The sequence below is a fragment of the Pipistrellus kuhlii genome, unplaced genomic scaffold (genome assembly GCF_014108245.1).
Source record: "Pipistrellus kuhlii isolate mPipKuh1 unplaced genomic scaffold, mPipKuh1.p scaffold_m20_p_94, whole genome shotgun sequence".
Taxonomy (NCBI): Eukaryota; Metazoa; Chordata; class Mammalia; order Chiroptera; family Vespertilionidae; genus Pipistrellus; species Pipistrellus kuhlii.
This window is the reverse complement of record NW_023425600.1, coordinates 250,422-277,402: the sequence shown is the minus strand read 5'-3', so window position 1 is coordinate 277,402 and position 26,981 is coordinate 250,422. Positions and strand designations below refer to the sequence as shown.

Here is a 26,981-nt window from a genome sequence, read left to right as displayed (position 1 = left end):
CTTCATCACCATCATCATCACCATCACCTCCATCACCATCTTCATCACCGTCACCTCCTTCACCATCATCACCATCTTCATCACCATCATCATCACCATCACCTCCATCACCATCTTCATCACCGTCACCTCCTTCACCATCATCACCATCTTCATCACCGTCTTCATCACCGTCACCTCCTTCACTATTATCATCACCGTCTTCATCACTGTCACCAGCCTCACCACCTTCACCATCACCATCACTGTCGGCATCACTCAACAACTGGGGTGCATGCATATGAAGGAACAGAAAAACGAAGGAAGTGGGGGATGGTTCCTGTCCTTCACGGTGCTAATCTGTGCCTAGCTCATCTGCCAGCTGCACCCCCATCTCTACCATGTCAGATGCTCACCTGTTCCCGCATCTTATATCCTTTTCCAGGACTTTAATCTCCATCATCTGCCCGGTAGACTGTCTCACTTTCGGCCTGTGCCTACTGAGGTGATGTCGAAACAGCTAAGGCTCTGGGGCCAGAGTAGGGCTGTGTCAGGGTGGAGAGCATCAGAACAGCTGCAGGGACAGCTTGCTAAGCAGGGCTCCATCCTGGGCACTGGCTCCTCCTCTCAAAGGCAGTCCTTGGCAGGCTCCTCCCCTGTGCCGGGGAACTGTAGGTGGATCAGGGCTCCTGTTAGGAACGGAGGATTTTTCTCTGCTACGTGGGGAAGGCCCTACAGGGAGACGCGAGGTGGGCGGAGGCTTTCTGATGAACCGGGCTCCATGGTCCGTCCGCCTGCAGGCTCCGGGTACAGCACTGTCACTGGACTCCACGAAAGCCATGTCCTCAGGGCTCACTGCAGAAAGGTGCCCGCGGCCCCCGCGGCCCCCGCGGCCCCGTGGTCCCGCAGCTCCTGGGCAGCTGAGGGGCCTAACATGCACTCCCAGGATGCCATGGGACCAAAGGGCCATTTCCAGCCTCCGTGTCTTCTCCAATACCTTTTTCCTTTTTTCATTTCACATGCGATTTTAAAAATAGGTTTTTACACTGTACAATAATGGTTACATCATCTCATAACCCCTACGTTGCCCGTTACCTGGAAGCTGGGCACACGGTTTAGGCAGCATTATACCTGGAGGGAGGCCACCCGCTGATGCGGACCCGCGCCTGAGGCCCTATCCCAGGCTTCTCCATGGAGCCTCTGATTATCTCATGAAATTACTCTAAATAGTGATGTGAACACTGGAAATCGGCTTCCCTCCCATCAGGAAATGATAGAAGAAGTCTGAGACCCGCCTGGCCAGAGTGGCTCAGGCTGTTGTGCACCAGGAAGTTTGGGTTCGATTCCTGGTCAGGGCACACACCTGAGTTGTGGGTTTGATCCCAGATTGGGGAGCGTACAGAGGGCAACTGATCAATGTTTCTCCCTCCCTCTTCCTCTTCCCTTTTCCCTTCCTCTCGCTAAGCTCCCTAGGTGGGGATTTTTAAGAAGGCTGAGATCATGGGCGTTCTATCTGTTAAAAGCGTGAATCCCATACTTTTTCACCTCTTCCCTCCATTCCTCCCGCAGGGCTGTTTCACATACGCAGGCTCTCCACGGCTCTCTGCTCAGCCTTCAAGGTTGATGCTATGAGCCCATTAGCCAGAGGAGGCAGATGGGACTGTGCTCTCTGGACCAGCCACAGGCTGCCTGGCCAGCCGAGGGGCTCACATGCCCTCCCCACCACCTGCCTGGCCGCTCTGTGCCAGGTGAGCTCCGCCAGGCGGGGCACGGCCAGTGCTGCTGAGGCTCCTGTTGGTGGCCGTGCTCACGCTGCAAGTTCAGCGTTTCCCTGGAAGGGACCACAGCCCATCTGCTGTCTGGGAGTGGGCCTGCCGAGTGGAGGCCTGCCGTCTGCCCAGGACGGGCCCATCCCCCAGGGCCTGGCATCTTCCCTGCGTCACGGGTGCCTCTGCTCTTCTTCATCCCCCGAGCGCCAGGTGTCCGAAGCAGAGAAAATGTGGGGTGATCGACGTGGCTTCTGACATGGTTTCTGTGGAGACTCGGCATTGCCGTTTGCTGGAGAAGGCCCTCTAACAACGCCTTTTACCCTTGTGAGCCGCGCCGCCGCCAGCTCCCTGCCTCCGCCTCCGGTGCCAGTGGCCTGCGGAGGCTCTGCGCGTCCCCGCCAGCTGCGCGCTCACGTGCGGTGCAGGCGTGCTGTGTGCTGGGATGAGCGTGCTGTGTGCTGCCTCCTCTCCGCGCTTCCACCCTGAGCTCCTCTGCAAGGAGCCGTGTTCCCTGGAGTGCGGATGTGAACTTCCTAGCTGCGTCTGCACCTGCGCAATTAATGAGGTGCAGCCAGGGGCTCCCGCCCTCCAGGAGACTGGCCCGGCTCACGGGGTGTGTCGTAATCCAAGTGTGCAAGGGCACTCACTGCGAGCAGGGAGCCAGTCCGGAGCATGCAGGAGGCCCCGCCTTCACAACGCCAGTGGAGCAGTGACTCCTGTCCCCTCTGGAGGCACCAGAGAGCTCATGGCGGGGCACGTGGTGCACACACCTGGGACCCACATTCCAATAGGAGCTTCTCTCTTGTTGTTGGGCAGGACTGGCTGTCAGACTCACCAATTGTCTTCGTTTCCACTGACATTCCTTCTAGAAGTCTTCAAATGTGGGTATATGATGGGTTAGGGGGGAGAAAATCTTTATTTGTGGAGTAATGGTTCAAAAAATCACCTGTTCGTTCTAAACAGCATGGAGTGCAGATATAATGTGACCTGGGCCTGGTGGGCGGGGGGCCTCCTGGAGCACCAGGGAGCCCGCGGGCAGTGCGTGTGGAGGCCGGAGGGATGCCCGGGGGCAGGCACCGGCCCAGGAGGCCTCTGCGGGGTGTGGGGGGGCTCCCTAGCCCTTTCAGCTGCCGCCTCTGAGGAGAGCGTGTGCAGGCCGGGCGGCCTCAGGGTGAGAGGGGAGCACAGGCGTGGGGCGGGCACAGCGCCAGCAGGGTAACAGGGAGAGGCCCACAGGAGCCCCAGGACGGCCGGGCCCCAGCTCCGCGGAGGCGGCTTGGCCACGAGGGAAGGCCGCGCTGAGCTGACCCTCCTCAGACGAGGCGAGAACACGGAGTAAACCAGACACCGCTGCCCTCCCGCTGCCCTGCCCCGGCGTCCTGGCCCTGGAACCGGGACACCGAGAGGGAGGAGGTCCCAGGTGCGGGCACGGCAGCTCCCGGGCGGCGGGCCAGAGCCCGCGGGACAGGACATGGCTGTGTGCGGTGGAAGCCGAGCAGCCCGCAGACCGGACGCCGCGTTGGTGGGCGTTTCCTTGGTGCTGGGAGCGCTGTCACCGAGGGTCTGCGCGAAGCCGCTCAGCTGGTGTCCCCCGGGCTGCTGCGGGCACCTGCCCCTCTCAGCCACGGCGTCCTGGCCCGGAGGGGAGACGGGGCCGCCCTGGCCAGCAGCTGACTCTCCTTCCCCGCGGAGGCCTGGAGGAGGCCTGGGGGTGACCTGGGGGTGACCTGGGGGAGGGCCAGGGGGTGACCTGGGGGGAGGCCTGGGGGTGGGGACTGGGACTTAAGGAGGGGGTCTTGCTGTGTGTGAGCAGCTGGGCGTCAGTGAGCACGCGTGTCCTGGCAGGGTGCGGGTAGGCAGCACACTGACATGTCCCGCACACCCATCCCCCGGCTTGGCCCCGGCGCTGAGCCTCACAGAGAATAACTCGGGCCTTTCCTGTGCTTCCTGGGCCGCCCTGGCCAGGCCTCTGAGGCTCCCCACGTCCTCCTGGGCCTGCTGGGGCTGCTCCCCCGGGATCCTGCCTGCCTCCCCACCCCCTGCAGGTCCTCCCCCAAGCCTGCCCATGCCCCCACCGTGGGTCTTCCAAGCCCCACTCAACCCACCACAGGGTCTCCCCAGTTCTGCCTCTGCCCCCCCCACACACACACTCTGTGGGCTTTCCCCTAGCCCCGCCCACCCATTCTGGCTCCTCCCACAGACCCTGCCCTCCTGCTTCAGGCCCTGCTGCTGTGCTGGGTCTTTCTCCCCTGGCTCCAGCCCTGGGGTGCAGGGCCTGCCCCCGAGCCATAGCTCTCCAGGCCTCCTGCCCCTCAGGCCGCGGCTGCAGGCCACTGGGAACTTATCTGAGTGGCTAGTGCGTGGCTGCATTTGCCCAAAACCAGGATCCCCGCAGGCCTGTCCAGATAAGTTCCCACCTGCCAGGCCTCTGTCTGGCCTTGCTATTCATGCCTCCTGGTTTCCATGGTAACCGGGTCCCCAGAGGTCTTGGAGGTGTGAGGAAGCCCAGACTGGCCTCAGCCTCCCCACAAGACCCCTGCTGTGGCTTCCCCCCAGGATCGGACTTAGGGGGAAGATGGGGGGGGTGCCAGTGTGCCCAGGTTGCCCGCCGCCCTGCACTCCTGGGAGTGAGACTCGGATTCGGCTGCACTCCACGTCCACACACACGCCACTCGGGATGGGAATGGCTGCTTCGGGCCTCAGTGAGCCCAGGACGGGAATGGCCTTCGGAGCGGTCTGGCCGCAGTAGCTGACCTCCTATCAGGTTAAAACCAGTTCCCCTCAAACCCGTTTTCCTCGGGTTTTACTGTCTTGACTAATTCCATGGCTCCTTAGACTTTCTTCCCTTGGGGGCCGGTGGCAATCTCAGCGTCTCCATGGGCCCGGAGGCCCCCTGGCTGCTCCTCGGAGCCCGGGGAGGCACGTGCAGACTGCTGCTGCCCAGGCCAGTGTGCTCAGCCGGCTGGGTGTCGTCCCTACGCTGACGGGGGTTGCAGATTTGACCTCCAGTCGGGCACATGCCCGGTTCTGGGCACAATCCCCAGTCGGGGTGCATGTAGGAGGTAGCCAGTCTGTGTTTCTCTTTCTCCTCTCTCAAATCAAGAAGAACATGTTTAAATAAATAAGTAAATAAATGCTGAATCCAGGGCCCACCCAGACTAATGAGCCAGACTCTGGGCTGGGGTCCAGCTCCTACCCCCCAAACATTCACGTGACCCCACTGTGCATGGAGGGCTACAGAAATGTGGGGAGCTGGAGCACTGGCGGGGGACCCCACTAGCCCTCTGCACTCCTTCACCCCGTGTCCCCCAAGTCCCATGGAGGTGGGACCCAGGCAGAGCGGGTTTCTCCGCAGTGAGGTTTCCGTAGGCTCGTACAGATGATGGGTTCACTGCGGCAGAGATTGCCTAAACTCAGCTAGGCAAACACATGTGTAGGGTTTGCTGATAGAAATGACATTTCATCCCCGTGCCACCACTTCTGTGACATTGGAAGGTCAGAGAGGCCACTCAGGGCAGGATTCATGCCCACCGGGCACCTGGGCGTGGACTTGACAGGCGCGGGAGGGGGTGGTGCAGAGTCGGGGTCGCGCTGGGCCGGCGCTGGGGCCTCGGGGTTGCACATGAGGACCTGCCGGCGGAGCTCCTTCTGGGACCGCAGCCCACGGAATGGCTCCGTCAGGGTTGGGTGGGATTGTGGGAGGCTGCCCTGCGGTGCCCTCGGGGAAATGGGAGTCTCTGAACCCCAGCAGTGGCCTCCTAACCGCTGACCTGGTTATAGGACTCTCACGGCCGCGGGGAAAGAGCTCCAATCCAGGGTTCGGGTTCTGGAGAAGGGCCGCACACAAATGAAGAGACTTGAAGAAATTCAGTTTGGCGATATGGGGGCCAGGCGGTAGTCCAACTCTAGTGGGAGAACTACTCCTGCTCTGGCCCTGCCATCCCTTTAATTGAGGCTTTGGGGAAAACATCTTAGGCAACATAAACAGAAATTTACATGTAGCCCTTGAGCCGGAAATAACAGAAACTTTCACGGGACAAACAAGGAGCTTCTGCTTCAGCTAACAATGTCTCAACTAAAGGTTAGAGCAATTAAGGTTGTTGACCAGCCTTCCTGGCTTCCTGTCACCATCTCTGTTTTAGTGAAACTGATTTGTTTTCCAGCACCTGATGTCAATAACACATAACCTGTGATTTGCTTTAAGAACCAGCTCTCAACCACAGCCATGGTGCTTAGCGACAAATACAGCCAAATGGATTCTTAATTACCTCAACCCTGGGACACAGGGATCTTTCAGTAACAAACCGCAGGCCACTCAGAGACTTCACTGTCATCAGGCCCAGCGCTCACGTCTCCCGGCGACCGGCTGTCTGCTCCCTGTCTCGTCCTCGCTCTCCAGGGGGAACGTGGCCCGTGGTGGCCCGTGGTGCTGCTGGCCACAGAAGCCGTGGAGGGGAGGAGGCTATTGACTGCTCACGCGTGCGCTGAGCGCCTGCCCGCTGGTTTGCACGTGTGAACACATTGGTCCCTCAGGCCACCCTGTGGGATGGGCACACATCCCACTTGAGAGAACCTGCAGGGAGCCCCCATGTTCCAGGCTCACAGGACGTGTGGCCGCGCCCAGGGGGGCTGGGCGGGGGTGGTTGTTGGTGGGCGGACACCCACTCCTCTGCCTTCAGACGGCTCCGCCCCGGGATGGCCTCCCGGTCCTTGGCGAGCCCACTCCTGGTGGTCAGCGTGTGGGAGGCCCCTCAGACAGGCACCCGGCTGGCTCGGCCCCGGCATGGCAACACCGGCACGGAGGCTGCAGCCCGCCGCACGCCGTGGCGAGGAGCTTGCTTTGGGGCTGGGTTCTCATTTCCCTGTGCATGTGGCTGCCGGGGCGGGCCGGTGATTGTGAGCGCACAGCGTTGGAGGCTCAGGCGCCCTGCAGGTGAGCATTGCCGTGGCCTTTGGCGCCCACGTGGCCGTGTTAGTAAAAACCCTCCATTTCATTATCAGAGTTAGGTCATTCTGCAAGATGCTGAGCCCAAGTTAGGTGGTCATTTTCATTTTAAAATGATCACGTTTAGTGCATTGGAAACTGTGTATTTCACATTAAGAGAACGTTTGGGAAAACGGAACCCATGATTCCACCCAAACCCACCCTGCTGAGCTGTTCTGGGGGAGGCCCGCTGGGCGTGGGGCTTTGGTGAGGCCCGGTCCTTCCTGCTCCAGCCCTGCTGCTGGGCTGTGGGCCTGCGCCCGGGGCCGGGCCCGTCTGTGAGGGAGGGGCTGGCCCCACTCCGGGCCTGCACATGGCGGGTGGCTGTGCCAGTCTGCCACATGGTGGCTGGCTCGCCTCTGCCCCGCCCCCGCCCCAGCTGGCTCGGCCGAGCGGTCACCCAGGCAGAACCATGCCCCGAGGACCTGACGGGTGAGGCTGTCGGCTCAGCCGCACACCCCGCCGTCTGCTCCTGGCTCAGTGCAGTGTCCCTGCGACTCCAGCTTTGTGTTAGCGTGGGTTCTCACCCCAACGGTGCCACCTTTTCTGAACGGCACAAGAAACTGTTACTGGGCACGACCACCAGTGCATCCGGCAGCCCCTGGTCCGAGGCTCCTCCACACACGTGGCTCTTCCCTCGGAGCATGACACACAAGAACAGTGAGATGGCGTGTTTCTGATCCGAATGACTACACATGTCCCCATGTCCGATGTAACTTGGCCTTGTCAGAGGAAAGGCAGCGGGAGGCGGGCAGCGAGGTGGGGGAGGGTTCTGACGTCCCCGTGTCCCGCATGGTCCTGGCGCGCATGGCCAGCGTGGGGGTGCGGCTCCCAGCTCCGGCCACGCTGGCATTGGAGACCTGATTTAAGTTCATGGGTGCTTTTTTAAAAGGCATGTGTTTACCAGAATCCTATCTAATAAAAGAGTAATATGCAAATTAACCATCACTCCACTACACCCACAACCCATGCCCACCAGCCAAGGGTCCCAGATTGGAGAGGATGCAGGCTCAGCTGAGGGACACCACCCTCCATGCACGAATTTCATGGTCCGAGCCTCTAGTATGTATATATACAGAAAAAAAGGTCTGACAAAATTCAGAACCTAAAACTGCGAGAGCATGCAGGGGAGAGAAGGATCTTTTGGGGCAGCTCTGAGGCCTCAGCACTGAAAATGATCAGAAAATGTATCACAGAATATGGATGTTTATTCAGTTGCCTTTTAATTAAAAACACACATCAGATGTCCCTGAAATGTGCATTGGGAACGCCAGTTACACAGTAAAACCAGGCAGCGCGTTGTGAGCTCCCGGCGTGGCCTTGCTGTCCAGAGGTGAACGACAGGAGACGGGCCATTTCTCCGCCGCGGTGGCTCCCTGTGCATGGGCAGCTGGCTAACCACCGCAGTCACTCACAGGAAGGGAAAGCGGAGACGTGACACCAGCTGTGGATGCAATGGCAGTGGCCTGGAGCAGGCCTGAGTGAGACCTTCTGGAGAATGATTTGGAGGTTGAAGCTGACATGCCTCTCCGGCCGCCCACTGCTCTCAGCACCTCGTTTGTTTCCTCGTTGTGGCTAGAAAACTGGACACAGGGCTTTTCGGGGGCCCAGGCCTGGGTGCCACAGGCTGACCGCCCAGCTCCTGGGGCTCTGTCTGCGTTTGTCTGTGAGGCTGAGGCTGTGGCACCTGCCCTCCCCAGCACAACGGAGAGAAGTCCCAGGGGCCAGGTGTGGGCGGGGTGTGCAGCCTGGCCCTGAGCACCCGTGGGGTTTGGCAGGGGTGCTCTGTGCGGTGGGCAGGGTGCTCTGTGCGGTGGGCCGGGATGTACGTGGAAGGACCCAGAAGCTGTCCGGCTGGCGGACACCAGCGGAGAGTGCGGAAGAGGTAGAAAGCCCCGGCTCCCTCAGCATGCAAATGTTCAGCCTGAGGGGTCCCTCTCAGCCCTTCTGTCGGCACAGGCCTCGCTCGCAGCTCTCTTAGAGTGAACGTAATTAAAGCGAGCTGTTGTCATGTTGATACACGCTGCTTCAGTCCAAGGTTTTGTGAAGTAGAACATGGCTCCCGTTCAGAAGGGCCTGGCGGACCTTGGGCTTGGAGCAAGTATGTAGGTGCGGCCTCCGAGGGCTCACTGCTGCCTGTGCTGCCTGCGGGCCCCGCCTCGCTCACTCGGAGCTGCTGCAGGCAAGACAAGTGGGCGGGAAAGGCCGGCAAGCAGTGGGGCCTGGGTGCATGGGCCGCAGTGAGCGCGAGCTCCCCTACCAAGTCCATACCGACCTATGAGGCGCTCCGCCTCACATGCAATGCTCAACTCCCTCATGCTTTACACACTTCACACGCAGCTGCCAGAGGTTTTGCTCAAACCCACCAATTAAATATGTGGCACCTACAGAAGCGCAGAGTGGTGAGGGAGGCCTCTGTGGGGGGAGGGGCCTCCGGTTATCTCCATGTGCTGAGAGAAGTAGATGCTGGGATTGACTGCCATTTCGAAAATAACCAAAAATGCTAGAATGTGAAGGTGTAGAGATATACTCTGCAACATGTCAGTTTCTGGAGACACTGGAATTCTAGGAGGTGCCGAACCAAGTGAAAGCAGGACCCTAAGTGGACACTGATGACCTTCTCTTGAGGGCATTTCCAAACATTGGCTTTCACAACTCACAACCGCTTCAAACCTCACATGCTGCTTCACACCTCACTGGCTGCTTCACACCTCACTGGCTGCTTCACCTCACCAGCTGCTTCACACCTCACCTGCTGCTTCACCCTCACAGTTGCTTCACACTTCACCAGCCACTTTATACCTCACAGCCACTTCACACCTCACCTGTTGGTTCACAACTCACAGCTGCTTCACACCTCATGGGCCGATTCACACCTCACATGCTGCTTCACACCTCACAGCCACTTCACACCACCTGCTGGTTCACAACTCAGCCACTTCACACCTCATCTGCTGGTTCACAACTCAGCCACTTCACACATCATGATGCTTCACATCTTACTGGCTGCTTCACACCTCACCAGCTGCTTCACACCTCACAGTTGCTTCACATCTCACCAACTGCTTCATATCTCACCTGTTGGTTCACACCTCACAGCCACTTCACACCTCACCTGCTGGTTCACACCTCACAGCCACTTCACACCTCATCTGCTGGTTCACAACTCAGCCATGTCACACCTCACATGCTGGTTCACAACTCAGCCACTTCACACATCATGCTGCTTCACACCTTACTGGCTGCTTCACACCTCACTGGCTGCTTCACACCTCACCAGCTGCTTCACACTTCACCTGTTGGTTCACACCTCACAGCCACTTCACACCTCACCTGCTGGTTCAGCCTCACAGCTGCTTCACACCTCACCAGCCTCTTCACACCTCACCAGCCACTTTACACCTCACAGCCATTTCACACCTCACCTGTTGGTTCACAACTCACAGCTGCTTCACACTTCATGGGTCGCATTTACACCTCATGGGCCAATTCACACCTCATGGGCTGCTTCACACCTCACCTGCAGGTTCACAGCCCATGATCACCAGCTGTGGGGAGGAGGCGGGTTGGAGGAGTCACCTTAGAACACATGTGTCAAACACAAGGCCCCCGGGCCAAATCCATCCTGCCAGGCCTCGCAATGTGGCCCACACCACGCTGTCATCACTGCACTCCGCTGCGTTTCCATCACAATGACAGTTTATGACTGTTCGGTAAACCATTCGGCCCGCGATTTAGGCTGGATTTTAGATTTTGGCCCCTTCTCTGATTGAGTTCGACACCCCTACCTTAGAATGACGGCGAGAGCCTCCACTGGGCCCAAGGACTTCATGCTCAGCACTGGGGTGAGGTGGTGGGGAGTGAGATCACACCAGGACTTTGAACACAGTCAGCTTCACAGGAAAACACTGTCCACATGCACCACCACGTGGCCCCTAAAACCCAAATGAGGAAGTTAGCTTAGAGAAGGAAGCACACGTCCTCACTGGAGGAATCCCCGTGTTCTCTGTCTTCAAAGCACTCCCACAGTTAAAATCCCAGGAGCTTACAGCACCATGCTGGAGAGCAAGGAGCCGTGAGCAAAGGGCGGCCCGAGGGCACAATGAAGAGACCTCAAACATAAACTTACATGTTTTCACGTGTAAAGGAACCCACAAGAGGGAGGTTACATATGAACCAGAGATCAATAGCCTCAAAAATGACCAAAAATATTAAAACAATAGAATTTTTAAATGCAAGATAAAATAGAAAGTTTAAACTCAAGACATGTGTGTAAAAGCAAATTAGATATAGTTGAAGAGGGCATGAGTGAACTAAAAGAGAGAACTGGAGAAATTATCCAGAATGAAGCCAGAGAGATAAAGAAAAGAAATACATGGTTTCTAAAAGTAAGGAGTCTTAGAAGACAAGCTACAACCGTCCCACATACATTGAGCAGGAGTTCCACGACAGGAAGGTGTGGAGAGGTGCTACGTGAAGACACAGTGGCTGAAAAATGTATGGCACCGATGGAAAGGCCAATTCTCAGACTCAGTAAGTCTACTGGAGTGAAACAAGTCTACTGGATTCACAACAGAGAGGCCTCGGACCCCGGACAGGGATCTGAGGTGTCAACTGGGCACTGGGTCATGGTGCAAGCTGGGTGCTGGGTCATGGTATGAACTGGGTGCTGGGTCATGGTGTGAGTTGAGTGCTGGGTCACGGTGTGAGCTGGGTGCTGGGCTGCGGTGTGAGCCGGGGCGCCTGGTTTCTGGGCCCAGACTCACTGCTGCAGCACTTACCCTCCTCTTGCTGATGTGGGGCCTTATTCTCGGAAAGCCCTCCTAGTCCTGCCGAAGCTGAGTGATGAGAGAGGAGTGAAGTGGCTGCCCACCCAACGAGGGCCAGTCATTGGCCTTATTCCTGTGAGCACGTCATAAACTTGTCATTCTGTTCTAAAACAAGACCTCGCTCTTGGCAGCCATGTCCACGTTGTTTGTCCCAGCAGGTCTGGGGTCTCCTGGGACGGCACCTCTGCTTGGAGTGGGGTGCGGGGGACGCTGGCCCTTAGGTCTCCCTCTTGCAGCTCGTGCCCAGCGTGGCGCTGGGACTGGGTGTAGCACAGGGAGAGCACCTCGTGTCCAGCGGAGGACAGGCCCGAGCTAACCTGTGCTTCTTCTTCTTCCCAACAGTCAGCAACAAGGACAAACTGGAACGATCATCGGGACTGAGGGTTCTTCAAGCCGGAGTGGGGTCGGTGAGTGGCTGAGGCTGCCCTGAGACGCGTCGGTGCACAGCGTGCTATTTGTGTGAAGCCTGCGTCGTGGCCCACGTGGGGTCCAGCGATGTTGTGTGGCTGGGGCGGCTGGCTGGTGAGCTGGCTGCCGGGTCACGGTGTGAGCCGGGCGCTGGGTCACGGTGCGAGCCGGGCGCTGGGTCACGGTGTGAGCCGGGCACGGTGTGAGCCAGGCACTGGGCCACGGTGTGAGCCGGGCACTGGGCCACGGTGTGAGCCGGGCATGGTGTGAGCCGGGCGCTGGGTCACGGTGTGAGCCGGGCGCTGGGGCACGGTGTGAGCCGGGCGCTGGGTCACGGTGTGAGCCGGGCACGGTGTGAGCCGGGCGCTGGGCCATGGTGTGAGCCGGGCACTGGGCCACGGTGTGAGCCGGGCATGGTGTGAGCCGGGCGCTGGGTCACGGTGTGAGCCGGGCGCTGGGTCACGGTGCGAGCCGGGCGCTGGGTCACGGTGCGAGCCGGGCGCTGGGTCACGGTGTGAGCCGGGCACGGTGTGAGCCAGGCACTGGGCCACGGTGTGAGCCGGGCACTGGGCCACGGTGTGAGCCGGGCATGGTGTGAGCCGGGCGCTGGGTCACGGTGTGAGCCGGGCGCTGGGGCACGGTGTGAGCCGGGCGCTGGGGCACGGTGTGAACCAGGCATGGTGTGAGCCGGGTAGCCGTCTGATGGTTGAGATGCCAATGCTGGTGCCCATGCCGGTGCCAGATAATGTGACTGTTTTGGGGGCCTTTGAGGAAAAGCAGTCCTGAATAAGAAAAGCAGGGAAACCATCAGAACACACCTCGTCTCGCAATGTCACATGTGTGGCAGGGAGTTCCACTGGTGCTGGGGTCGGTATTTCGGGCGTTTGGGAGGCGCTGCAGGGAGGGATGCTTCCGCAGCAGGAGCGGCCACGCCTCAGGGCCGGGCGGGGCTCCTTGGTTCTGGGAGGAGGCACTGGGCCTGACGCTCGGTCAGCAGAGCAGCTGCCGGCTCTCGCCTCCCGGCCCGCGGGCGTCCCGGTCCCAGCAGCTGAAGGAGTGCAGGTGGACAGCGCTGCTCCCTCTAGGTCCTAGAGTCTAGGAGGTGCTGCCGCTGAGTCCGCGTGGCCAACAGCCTTTGCCATCGCCGTAGAAACTAGATTTCACGGCCTGGTCTTCTCGGACACCTGACTGTCAGGCGGCGGCCGCCAGGGCTCCTTGCTGATGGCTGGGACCCGCACTCTCTTGGGGGAAATGTCCCCCCAGCTCCCCACTGACGGGAGCAGGCGTGCCTGGCTGCAGCCACGCTCCTGTGGCAGCACAGGTGCTCTCGGGGACAGACCCGTCAGAGGACGTGGGAGAGCAGGACCCAAGGCCGCCTGTGCCTGCCGGAGGGCAGTTTCCACAGCACGTGTGTTCTGGTGTCCAGGGTGGGGTCAGAGCACGTGTGTTCTGGTGTCCAGGGTGGGGTGAGAGCCACAGGAGTAAGGAGAAAGCTGCCTTGAGTGTCCGGCGGGCGGCGGGCGGCGGGCAGGGAGAGTGTCTGTGGGGGGGAGGCTGGCTCTGCCGGAGAGGGCGGCATGGCACCTGAACCTGGGCGGGGGAGGGGAGCTCTTCTGGCTAGAAAGGGCTCTCCTGAGATGGGGTCAGTGCTGACCTCTCACTCTGCCCAGCACAGCTTCCACAGGTACCAGGCTCGCTGTTTCCTGGCACAGGCCCCAGGCTGGTGCAGTGACAGTGGAGCAGTGGGACCCAGGCTGTGCAGTGACAGCCGCGGGGCCCAGGCTGTGCAGTGACAGCGGAGCAGTGGGACCCAGGCGGGTGCAGTGACAGCAGAGCCGCGGGGCCCAGGCTGTGCAGTGACAGCAGAGTCGCGGGGCCCAGGCTGTGCAGTGACAGCAGAGCTGCGGGGCCCAGGCTGTGCAGTGACAGCAGAGCCGCGGGGCCCAGGCTGTGCAGTGACAGCAGAGCTGCGGGGCCCAGGCTGTGCAGTGACAGCAGAGCCGCGGGGCCCAGGCTGTGCAGTGGCAGCGGAGCCGCAGGGCAGGCTGGGAGCTGAGCCGGTGTCGGAGAAGCTGCCGCCCCCACCTTGGTGAGGCACCAGGGTCGGGAAGTGGTAGCGTTGTCTCCTCACCGCCCCCGCCAGCCTCACGGGGCCCTGCTGCTCCCACTTCTGGCCCCGAAGCCCTGCCCCCGCGTCATTGACCTGGGTCACTGGTCCTGCACGGCACCGCCAGCTCCATGGTTAGACCCTCCTTGTCTGCGAGGTTGTCTTCCGTTCTCTCCGAACACCGCACTGCCCAGAAACCGCTCCCCGCGACTCGGCTCCTCTATCATCCAAGGGGCGTCACAGCACCCTGGCTTAGGTGGCCATCCCCGAGTGGCCGATGCCAGATGCCCAACCAGCAGCCTCTCCACACGCTCACTCTTGGCCCCGTCACCGTGGTCAGCCTCCCAGGAGCCCCATGGACCTTCTTAGCCACCCTGCCCTCAGGCTCCCCGCCATCCTCTCACCTCTCACCTCTCACCTCTCACCTCTGGCCAAGCCGTGTGGGTTCTCTCCCCTGCGTCTGGCCCTTGATGAAGTGCGGGTGTTGCCATCCTAGGTGCACAGCTAGCTCCGGAGAGCAGTGTTTCCTCATCTCAAACCTGTCTGCGGGTGTGAGGTGTGTCACCTTCTCTGTGTGTGCGGGCATGATGGTGTGTCACCTGCTCTGTCTGTGCGGGCGTGATGGTGCGTCACCTCCTCTGTGTATGCAGGCGTGACGGTGTGTCACCTCCTCTGTCTGTGTGTGCGGGCGTGACTGTGTGTCACCTCCTCTGTGTGTGCGAACGTGACTGTGCATCACCTCCTCTGTGTGTGCAGGCGTGACGGTGTGTCACCTCCTCTGTCTGTGTGTGCGGGCGTGACGGTGTGTCACCTCCTCTGTGTGTGCGGGCGTGACGGTGTGTCACCTCCTCTGTCTGTGTGTGCGGGTGTGACAGTGTGTCACCTCCTCTGCCGCGGTTCCCGTGAGGCAGACGCAGCCCCAGACCAGGACACACGAGAGGCCTCGGGCGGAGCAGGGTCAGGCCGTGTCCCCAGCCTGCCCTATCTGCTCCCGAGAGAGGAAGGCCGTGAGCCGTGCCTCCCGGAGGCCAGGCAGCTGCAGCGGGTCTGGCTCTGGAGGTGGGTGCCGCCAGGGATGGGGAAGGGACCTGGTGGGGACCAGGCTGGGCCAGCCCATGTGCAGGACCTCCCCTCCCCCGAGACCAGAGGCCTGTCCTCCAGGTCCGGCCACACTTCTGTGTGCAGAGCACACCTTGTAATCGCAGATCGGGGGACCCTCCAAACCGCCTGCACGGGGAGCCCCCTCGGCCAGTGGCAGCAGCACCTGCGGGGGGTGGGGGGGGCACTAGCTGCTGGGTCCCGGGCACTCAGCTGGCAAACAGGAAGCTGTGCCTTCCACCTCGGAGACAGGGAACCCTGTTCCAGGCTGGCGAGAGCAGAAACAAGGGGTGTTTTACAGAAATAATGCTCTTCTCTTCGCAAGCACCAAGTTACTGCTGCGCTGGAGTGTCAGGCTCTCTTCCGGGTCACCCGAGGCACAGCGCTCCCAGGACAGGACAGGCGTGGGGGAGGGCGTGGGGGGCCGAGTGTGGAGGGAGGGCTTGGGGGAGGGGTTGGGGGAGGGCGTGCAGGAGGGCGTGGGGGAGGATGTGGGGGGAGGGCGTGGGGGGCCAAGTGTGGAGGGAGGGCGTGGGGGAGAGGGTGGGGGAGGGCGTGGGGTGACCGCGTGCGAAGTCCCACCTCGGTTCTTGTGTCTCCCTGGAAGCATCTAAGTTGCTTGAGGAGAGGGCCCTGGGTGTGGAAGGACACGCCGTCCTCAGCCAAGGACCCCATGCCGCTAGGCCAGTCACTCTCCTGGCGGGTGACCAGCAAGGAGGGACCGGGGAGCCGGTCCCCGCTGCCCGTGTCGTTAGGTCGCTGGGCTGTGTGCGGGCAGTGCGCGGGGCTGTGGGCGGACAGTGCGCGGGGCAGTGGGCGGGGCAGTGAGCGGGGCTGTGTGCGGGGCTGTGTGCGGGCAGTGTGCGGGGGCAGTGGGCGGGGCAGTGCGCGGGGCTGTGGGCGGGCTGTGTGAGGGGCAGTGCGCGGGGCAGTGTGCGGGCTGTCCACTGAGGAGCGCCGGGCAGGACTTGGCAAACCGTGCGGTCACCTGTGGGCATCAGCGCTTCGCTCTGGCCCCGAACCCCGGGCGGGTTCCCGGAGAGATGCCGGCAGCTGGCCGGGCCGGTGGAGCAGAGACCGCTGAGAGGAACCCAGAAACGCCACCCGGGGCCCTGTGGAAGGGACCCCTCCCAATGACAACATCCCCCGTGCTCCCGTCCCCGTCCCCATCCCCGCCCCACCCCACCCGTCCGCCCACCGCATCCCACCTCCGTTCCTGTCCCTGCCCCGCCTCCTCGCCACGCTCGCATCAGGAGCTCTGGGCATTGAAGGGAGTTCAATGTGAACGTATGTTTTTCTTTCTGTGCATTTCCTTTCTCACTAAATGCTCCTTGGCACGGCATGTCCTTCTTGCCTTTGAGGTGTTGGCTACAGATGAGCGGGCATCGGACATGGCTGGGCGCAGGAGGGTGGAGCGGAGCCGTGCGAGGGTCTGGGACAGAGTCACTCCTTCATTGGATCCATAGGAGCCAAGGCCCCTGCGCTGCCTGCTTCCCCAGCGGGCGGGGCGGGGCGGGCGGGCGGAGGGCGGGGCTCTTTCTCCCCAGGCCCCTCCTCTGGGCCTCAGGCCACCGTCCCTCCTTGTGTCCGGTCGCACTGCATCAGGGCGCACCTGGCAACCTCATCTGAGTAATCTCCTCTGCTCAGCCCTGGCCCCTGCTGCTCAGTGGTTAGGGTGGTAGCTGCGCACCAATGGATTGTGGGTTTGATCCCCAGCCCCAGTTTGTGGTGCATATGGAGGCAACCAATCGCTATGTCTCTCTCACATCGATGTCCCTCCCTCTCTCCCTTCCACTCTCTTTATTTATTTTTAAAAATATATATTTTACTGATATTTTACAGAGAGGAAGAGAGAGGGATAGACAGTTAGAAACATTGATGAGAGAGAATCATCTATCAGCTGCCTTTTGCACAGCCCCCACTGGGGGATGTGCCCGCAATCAAGGTACATGCCCCTGACCGGAATCGAACCTGGGACCCTTGAGTCCGCAGGCCGACACTCTATCCACTGAGCCAAACTGGCTTGGACCCTTCCACTCTCTTTAAAAAACATTCAGAAACATATTTTCAGGTGAGGATTAAATAGATAAACAAACAAATAAATAAATATTTTTAACAGGCCCCATCTCCAAAGACAGCTGCAGCATATGGATGTGGGAGGACTCGGTCACCCCCAGGCACCTACCTGTGAGACCCCATCAGTGTCTCCGCTGAGGCCCTTTTATCCATCGGCTCCAGGAGGCCGTGTGGACAGTGACCTTCTCCGGAATACCCTGTCAGACCAGTGACGGAGAGTGAAAAACTCTGCCAGGCCATTCAGGGGGATCAGAAAAAAACAGAAAACGCAGTGTGCAGTTTTAGAAGCATAACAGGACCCTTTGTCCAAAAAAATCAAATCCATGGTTCGACCTGCAATAAAGTAAAACTTACACAACGAGCTCAGGTGAGAAGCCGCTGGCGGGTGCCCGAGAGTGGCTGGCGGGGCGGCCGGCCCCTGGCTCTGGGGCGGTGGCCTAGAGCGTGGGTCCCTGGAAAAGGTCTTGTGTTGAAGCGACGTAGACGGTGTTGCGATGTTATGCGGTGGCGAAGGGCCGTGTGTTTCTCTGCGGCTTCCCGTGACGGAACCTTTCCATCCCGGGCGGGGGCTGAGGAATGTGTTTAAAGCGCGTCCACAGCAGCGTGGAGAGCCCGGCCCCTCAGCCCGCAGACACACGACATGCAATTTTTAATTCCAGCCCGTCTCAGGTTATGGGGTGAAAAACCATATTTAATCCCTCATTAACACAGGAATAAGCGGAAGCCGTAATTTTCAACCAGACAATAACAGGATTATCTCAAGAACTGTCAGTTTATGTGAAAATAGTAGGTTGCCCAAATTTTCATAAAAATTAGCAGTGGGAAATATTCAAGATCAGAGCAATGGGAAGAGGAAAGCCGGCCTTCCTGGTAATAAATATTCATATTTGTCTGCTCGGGAGATGAAAATCTAATCAAGGGGCTATTGATGCGCCGGCTCCTTTTTCTTTCCTCCACGATGTTTCGTCTAACAGGGCTGGATACGGAAATGCGTCCTGGGCCTCGGGTCCGGGCGGGTCCCTCACCGCCAGGTGACCAGCTCCGCGGATGTGGGGAGTCACCCTCACTTCGCTCGGTGTCCTCCGCGTTTCCTGGGAGGCAGCGTTTGGGACCCTGCTTTTTTAAAATGAAGAAACAACATAATTTCATGCCAGTTAACTCCGAGCTCCTGCAGAGTTAAACTCATCTGTGTTTTTCATTTTGTTGACAATTACCATAAATCAGAAGACACTCTGCATGAAGTTTAATGAAATATGTATGATTTTAGAAAGAAAAGATGGTGAAGGCAAGATGTTCCTGTCTCTGTATGTGCATTCATGTTGTGTATGCGTGTATATGTATACACATGTGTGCACATATCCGCGTGTATGCGTACATGTGTTCACGGGCATGTGTGTTGTACATCTGCGTTCTTGCGTGTGAATGTGTCCATGTGTGTACAGATCCATGTCTGCATGTTTGTATATGTGTGTGTGTGTACATGTGTGTTCACACCCAAATGTGCGTGCAAGTGTGCATCCATGTGTGGGTGGGTTCATGTGTGTTTATGTTCCTGCTGTCCTCTTGAAGGCTGTACTTTCCCATCACGTCAGCAGGCATCTGAAGCACTGAGCCCGGCCACTCTTAGTAACACAGGTGCAGGAGGCCCATCCAGGTGCTGTCCTCAGGGGTGGACGTTCCAGGTCATGAGAATCCTCCGTGCTCAGGCCACCCCAGCCTGCAGGCCACCGAGGGGAGTGGGACCTCCTCTGGCGACACACACAGCTTCTCCGAGAGCAAGTCAAGACCTGCTTATCACTGTCCAGCAAAGACCAAGTTCGGCAGCTGCACACCCTCGAGCCCCACGACGTGGCCTCTGCCGGCACAGTCTGCCTCCCTGAGAGACAGGGTCTCCGTCAGTTCGCTGTCATGTCTGAGAGCAGGACGCTTACCGCTGCACCTGTGCAGGTATGGCCTTGCTGTCCGTCACTTTTCCCCCACACGAGAGCGCTCACTGTGGGATGGTCTGCTTACTTTGGAGAAGCACCTGGAAAACACTTGCTTTCTGAAGACGAAGGCTTCTGGGTAGAAACCTCTCCGGGCTCCGCTGTGGCATGGCGGGCTGAGGCGAGAGACGCGGCGTGGGCAGTGCTGAGGGGCCCGGCCAGAGGAGGAGCTGGCCGGTCTGTCAGGAGGAGAGCCCTGCGGGAGGCTGGTGCGCGGCCCCCGCGCCGTCCTCTCTGGGCCCCGGCAGCTGGCCCTCTGCCCTGAGAGCGGGGAGAATCGCTCGTGCGGCACTGCCCCTGCCCTCTGGCCCAGCCTCTGCTGCCCTCCGGGGCCGGAGTCCCCGTGCATGTGCGGTGAGAAGGGGGCTAACCTGTGAACCGCGCTCAGGTGCTGGGTCAGCATCCCAACACCGCGTCAGGGCTCCCGAGAGAAACAGCCCAGAGGATGCAGAGACAGCAGAGATCACGGGGCCCCACCAGCTGCCCTCTGCAGGCTGGAGGCCTGGGAAGCCGCGATGCAGCTTCAAGTTCAAGTTCAAACCCAAAGACTGAGAAACCAGGAAGCCAACGGGCCCCAACCCAAGTCTGAAGACCAAGCACTCGGTGCCCCGATGGCCAAGAAGAGCAGGGCATATCCCAGACCAGCAGAGAGCGCCCTCCGCGCCTTTGTGTTCCACTCGGACCCTCGGCAGGTCCGTGAGGCCCCCGTGGGGAGGATGACCCTCCTCCCTCGTCTGTGGATTCCAGAAACACCACAGACACCCCGAAACAATGCTCAGCAGCCACATGGCCCAGTCAGGGTGAGGCAGAATGAACCATCACCCCCGACACGACCTTCTCCCAGCAGCCGGGCCGGGGGAAGGGCTGGGATCGGGTGGGATCTCACGCTGCGCCGAGTCCACAGCTCCGGCTGCTGAGCTCCAGGAATGCCCTGTGAGGAGCGGCTCTGGCCTGAGGCGGCTTCCTGTGACGCCCAGCTGGTCTTTTCTGGGAACTCGCTCCCATGCGTGTTTCTGCCAAGAGTTTCCCTTCGGCCGTGGCCCTCTCCCAGGCAGACACAGCACAGCTCCTCCGGCCGCTCGGGGAGCAGGGGGCAGGGTGAGGGATGGAGGGCCGGGCCTGGACCACGACCCGAGCCGTCTCCCTGCTGCTGAGACGGGTGCAGCCTCCAGGGTTGGCGCGGCTGTGGCACCTGAGAGACCTCAGCCCAGAGGTTTTCTCCACAAGGAGACAAAGGAGGCCTTCATTCCAGGGCCTCCTTCAGGGCACGGCGAATGGAAGGTCCACAGCAGGAGCCGGGAGGGTGGTGGGAGCTCCTGTTCAGAAACAGCCTCGTAAATTCTGACCCTGATGGCTGATGTACAGAGGGGGCAGGCCGGCCTGAGCTCTGAGATGAGGAGCTTGGGCAGAGCCGGCCAGAGAACTAGCTCAGCAAAGCTGGCCTGACCCAGCTGGAACCCAGATGGATCCCAGTCAGACCCCCGATGGACCCCACCCAGACCCCCGATGGACCCAACGCAGACCCCCGATGGACCCCACCCAGAACCCCCAATAGACCCAACACAGACCCCCAATGGACCCCACCCAGACCCCCGATGGACCCCACCCAGACCCCCGATGGACCCCACCCAGACCCCCGATGGATGGATCCCACCCAGACCCCCCACCCAGACTCCCGATGGACCCCACTCAGATCTCCAGCTGGACCCCCCAGCAAGACCCCTGGCTGGACAATACAGATGGTCCCCAACAAGGCCCCAGAGCCCTACACAGCTGGGAAGTATCTGCGTCCCTCCTTCCTGGGGACCCACTCAGAGGGCACCTCCTGACCTCAGGCAGGACAAATAGCTGAGATTGCTGTGTCCGCTGTAGCCACTAGGGGTCACACTTACATCTTCTTCAGAGTTAGTGGGATCCTAAAATTAGGGTGTCTCCTCAGACCAGGATTGGCAAGAATTTTCCGGGATTTCAAGGATGGGTGGGAATGGGCAAGAAGAGGCGATGGAGACACAGAAGCCCCTGGGGTGGCCCGCACTCCAGGATCACACTCCACAGATGGCATGAAAGGATCAGCAGCGATGTTTCCTAAGGCCACATCGGAACTGAACTGTTTTATCGCCACATCAGAAAGATGGCTGCGACCTTGAGCAAGGTTATTGAAATGCGTTCTCCATCTGCCGCTATAAATACTTGAAGCCAATGGGGGAAATCTTGTTAAGGGCTCCCTCAGTGCACCTGTCTGCCAGTGTGCATGTGTGTGCTCACAAGTGTATGCATGTGATCTTTTGTGAGCACTTGAGCTTGCGTGCACAAGCCTGGGTGTATGCCTGCGTGCATGTGCCCACGAATGTGTGTATGCAGGTGAGCCTGTGAGCATGTGTGTATTTCAGCACATACATGTGTTATGGTGAGCCTGTGAGTGTGCAAGCATGTGCGCATGAGTGGGGTGGCTGTGGGGGGAATGTGGGGTGTCGGTAGCAGGGGGAGGCATAAAAGTGTGACTGAGAGTATGAGTGCCCCATGTAGGGACATTCTGAGTATCTCAGAGCCCAGGCCGGCCGCAGATGGATGGCTGATGCTACAGAGGTGACAGGCCAGCCTGGGCTCTGAGATGCTCAAGGTGTTCTGAGAAGGTACCCACCTCAGAGGCCCTGCCGTGGTCAGATGGCGCCGCTCAGGGGACCAGAGGAGGGAGTGCGGCAGGGGCAAGGCCAGCTAGAGAGCATGCTGTCCCTCCTCTGCCTGTTCCTTCCCAAGTTTATCCTACACCCAGGCCATCATCTAGGTTTATGACATGTGTCTACTAATTAAGGGAAAACATAAACTTTTTACTCACTTTGGCACTAAGTGTAGAGCTGTGGAACTCTCTTGTCAAGTGAAATACTTCCCAGGATTCTCTAGAAAAAGTGGCAAGGTGAGAGGCGCTGGGTCCATGGGCACATCACCCACATGTCAAGGGGCCTTGCTGGGTGGCCCGGCCGGCACAGTGGGCGCTAATTTGGAGGCCTGGCAAAGCAGAGGTTCCAGGGAATGTTTGTAAAAATGACTGGATATTTCAATTAAAAATCATTTTGGCATCAAGGGGGAAATCAGAGCTTTGACTTCCTCACATTCATTTTGAAGGTCAATGCTTACAATGTTTAATTGCATGCAGTCATGAGCTTATGGTGTTGGGAGATCTGTAATACTTAATTGAGAGGACTATGAATCTTAGTTTGATGCTACATGGAGCCTCGTCTGAAAATGACTGTGGCAAGCATGGTGGATGAGTTGTTGGGAGGCCTACCTCACCATGATAATTTTGAACTAGTCACTGACTCCTGCTTGCATCAATTTCCTCATGTCTGAAATGAGAACACTGGGTGGATAATCCTTAATAACTCCTCCAGGGGGAATATTTATTCTCCACCAGCATAGAAATCCTGTTTGTCTCAGATGTCTTTGCATCTTGAGCATCCAGCGCAATGACAGATGGATGGATGATGGATGAATAATGGATAAATGGATGGACATATGTATGGATGATGGATGGATGGGTGGGTGGGTAGATGGAGGATGATGGATGGATGGATGGATGGATGACAGATAGATGGATGGATGGATGGATGGATGGATGGAATGATGACAGATGGGTGAATGGATGGATAGGTAAATGGGCAGATGGATGGATGATGTATAGATGAAGGGTGAATGGATAAATGGATGATGGATGGATGGACAGGTGAATGGGTGAATGGGTGGATAATGGATGGGTGGATGGATGGACAGGTAAATGATATATGGATAGATGAATGATGGAGAATGTAGGATGGATGGATAGATGATGGATAGATTTTGGATAGATGATGGAGGTGGATGGATGGATGGATGGATGGATGATGGACACATTATGAATAGACAATAGAGGATGATGGATGATGGATGGATGGATGAATAGGTGATAAAGAATGATGGATGGATAATGAATATATTGTGAAAAGATAATGGAGGATGAGGGGTAATGGATGGATAGATGGATGATGGATGGATGGATGAGTGGATGGATGGACAGATGTATGGATGATGAATAGATTATGAATAGATAATGGAGGATGATGGTGATGGATGGATGGATGCGTGGGTGGATAGATGGATGGATGATGAATAGATAATAGAGGGTGATGGATGGATGGATAGATGGATGGATGGATGGATGATGAATAGATTATCCTACCTAATAAAAGAGTAATATGTAAATTAACCATCACTCGGCTCAAGCCACACCCACCAGCCACACCCACCAGCCAAGCAGAGCCAGTATGCAAATTAACCCCAAACAAGATGGCTGCAGCCAAAGAGAGCAGTTTAAAATATATTTTATTGATTTTTTACAGAGAGGAAGAAAGAGGAATAGAGAGTTAGAAACATTGATGAGAGAGAAACATCGATCAGCTGCCTCTTGCACACTCCCACACTGGGGATATGTCCAAAACCAAGATACATGCCCTTGACCAGAATCGAACCCAGGACCTTTCAGTCCGTAGGCCAGTACTCTATTCACTGAGCCAAACCGGTTTTGGCAAAAGAGAGCAGTTTAGAGGCGTGGGTTTTTCCCTGGCAATAGAGGAAGCCAAGCTTTCCACACACCCTGGCTGGCCTTGGTCTCCACTCAGGGATACAAAGTTCCTATTAGAGAAGGTAAACAAATCCAAACAGAAATGGCGGCAGCCACAGAGTGAGCAGGAGGCTTGGCTCTGCTCCAGGCTACAAAGTTTCAATTGTAAAAGGTAAATAAATCCCAGATACCAGGGCCTGTGCTTGGGTCGCCGAGGGTCATGGTCGGCCTGCAAACCACCACAGACCCCTCACCCAGGCCACCTCACACCCCAAGGGAACCCTCACTCTGATCTAGGACACCCTTCAGGGCAAACCAGCCAGCCCCCACCCATGTACCAGGCCTCTAACCTATCTAATAAAAGAGTAATATGCAGATTGACCATCACTCCAACACACCAGATGGCTGCCCCCATGTGGACACAAGATGGCCACTAGAAGATGGCCAGGCTCCATCCTTGGTCCTGGTCTGGGCACGTGCAGGAGGCAGCCAATCGATGTGTCTCTCTCACATTGATGTTTCTCTCTCTGTCTCTCCTCCTCCCTTCCACTCTTTCTAAAAGTCAATGGAAAAATATTCTAAGCTGAGAATTAACAACAACAACAAAAAAGGTTGTGGTTTCAATTCTAGGTCTGGGCATGTGCGGGAGCAACAGATCAATGTTTCTCATTCTTTCTCCCTTCCTCTCTCAAAATATATCCTCAAGGGAAGATTTAAAAAAACAGTCATCTTTTATTCATGCCCAACAGCATGCCGTGCTCGTCTGGCCCATGCTGACCATGCAGAAGATTCTCTGAAGTGTCGCTGGGATTCTGGGACTCTTGGTCTGGCTTGTGTCCTTCTTTCCAGGCGAAGTCCTTCCTGCTGCACTCCCACCACCACGTGGCCAGACTCCTCAGCCCAGGCCCAGGCCCAAAGGTGTCCTCTGCCTCCCAGGCCGCGGCCCAGGCCCAGCAGCACCATCACCGGAGGTGGGTTCCAGGCTCTGCCACTCTCCCCTCACAGACTGTGCCGGAGCCAGAGCTGGCGACCAGAGTAAATGGCATCAGGTGGAGAGTTCTGAATGCAGAGTTGCATGAAGCAGGCAGCTGTACCCACCCCCCACCCCCACCCCGCTTCAGCAACCAATTAGCATCCTGTGCTCTAAACCTGGTCCCTAAACAGTCAACCAGAGACAAAGTGCTGTGCTAGTCACACATTGTGCGTGGTCAGCTAAGATCCTGAAGGTGCTCAGGTCCCCTTATGTGCCTTCCTTCACTTCCTGCAACCCCTGCCCCAGCCGCCAGGGCACCGCAGCCCCACCCGCCTCCCTCCACTGCGTCTCAGGTCTCACCCAGGTGCAGAGAAGGCACTGCACCCTCCTTCGCCTGCTCCTCTGGGCGCAGCTGGAGGAAGGCGGCCAGGACAGGAGTGCAGCCCTCTCCCCCATCCCGTCCCTGCCCTCTCCCCTTGCCCATCCCCCATGGACGGTGGACTCACCGTGGCCCCAAACCAGCCCTGGCTGTTATCTGTGATTGAACCCCCTCCCGCCTGCTTCTAAGACTTTAACCGCATGATTAGTTTTATGATTTCTTCTGATTGCCCATTAAGTCACCTTTCTCGTGTTTCATGCGGGCCATTAGCGCTCACAGAGCGACGGCTTTAATTTCTCACCTCGCGCCTCCGAGGGCTGCATTGCCCACTCGGTGAGCAGAGAGAGCTTAATTCTGTGTCAAGTGTTGGAGTGGTCGTGGGAGGAAGCTACGGAGAGCGACATTTAATCTTGGGGGGAAATCTCAGCTTTCCTGCCAGAAGCAGTTCACAGAGCGAGGTCCGGAGAGGCGTGGAGACCGCGGGCGGCCCCTGCTCTGAGGACACCCTGCCCCACGGGCCACGTCCTGCCTGCGGTGTGTCAGCGTCACAGCCTGGCATCCCGCCCAGCGGGCGCTCAGCAGCCAGCACACCGGCCCTTGCACCGAAGGGTTGTAGGTTTGATTCTGGGTCAAGGGCATGTACCTGGGTTGCAGATTTGATCCCTGGGCCCAGTCAGGGTGCATGCAGGAGGCAACCAGTCGATGTGTCTCTCTCCCATCAATGTTTCTCTCCCCCTCCCAATCCTCCTCCTCCCCATCTTCCACTTTCTCTAAAAATCCACGGGAAAGCACCCTCCGGCGAGGACTGACATAAAAGGAAGACAGCTGCAGCAGGCCGGCCCGGCGTGCCGAGCTTTCTCCTGCAGGACGGGCGGCACAGAGCGGGCAGTCAGCCCTAACTTCTCTCCCTGCAGGCAAGAGGGTCCCCACCATCGGCAGGGGCAGCACAAAGGGACAAAGGGCCCCATGGGCCCCCAAGAGTGAGTTGAGAAGAGACCTAGACTCAGCCCGGCCGCTCCTCCCAGCTCATTTTCCCCTTCCCCAGGGGTTTGGGTGGGCAAGCACAACCTGAGCCTTGCCTGGGAGCCGTGCTCCCCAACAGTCCCCACGCCCTCACCCAGGGACAGAAAGCACTTCTGACTGGGCGGGGCTCTGACCTCGGCCCTTCTGGCAGGTCCCCGGCTGAGCTCCAGGCCCAGGCTGGGTGGGCCTGGTGAGAGAGCAGTACCAGCCTTTGGCCATCAGATCTGTCTGCAACTGTGTGGCCTCTCCCAGTGAATGTCCCTCTGAGGCCTGGAGACTGCCTCAATGCCCCTCTGTCTCCAAGGCCTCTCCCCTCCTGGGCCCTGCCCGGATTGGGGAAGTGTGTGCAGACACCTACTGCTCCCTGGCCTGGGCAAGCCTGTGCCCGGAGCAGCTTCTGAAGGCAGGGCCACGCCACCACATGCACACACTCACTCTCCAGTGCACAGCCGCACAGTTAAATGACTAAAGGACAGCCAGGCACTGCCCAGTGCGGAATGCAAGGTGTTGGCTTCTGGAGCGCTGTAACCGGATGTGATGACTAAGGCTCCTTGATAGCTGAGAGGGGTCGGAAGTCAGGATGGGGGGGGGAGACGTGCCAGGAAACAGACATTCCTTTGCTTGGCAAACATCTCAGCTGTGACGTGTTGGGGTGAGGCAGTGGGTGTAAGGTGTGTGGAGGCCAGACACCAGGTCAGAAGTCCCAGGCTAACAGCTGGGAGGACACATCGTTGTGGCTCAGCACTGAGGACCGCCTGCGGAGGCTAGATGGGAAGG

The 26,981-nt window shown here is 58.6% G+C and overlaps 1 protein-coding gene across 2 annotated transcripts in view; it reads left to right on the top strand.

Annotated features, from left to right (window-relative positions):
- The window catches only part of PTPRN2 (protein tyrosine phosphatase receptor type N2), a 326,344-nt gene that overhangs the window by 154,233 nt on the left and 145,130 nt on the right, over positions 1 to 26,981 (top strand). For both annotated transcript variants that reach the window (XM_045578276.1, XM_045578275.1), the window contains exon 11: positions 11,904 to 11,968. In XM_045578276.1, coding sequence (XP_045434232.1) covers positions 11,904 to 11,968 — 65 coding nt within the window. The remainder of the gene's footprint in view (positions 1 to 11,903; positions 11,969 to 26,981) is intronic.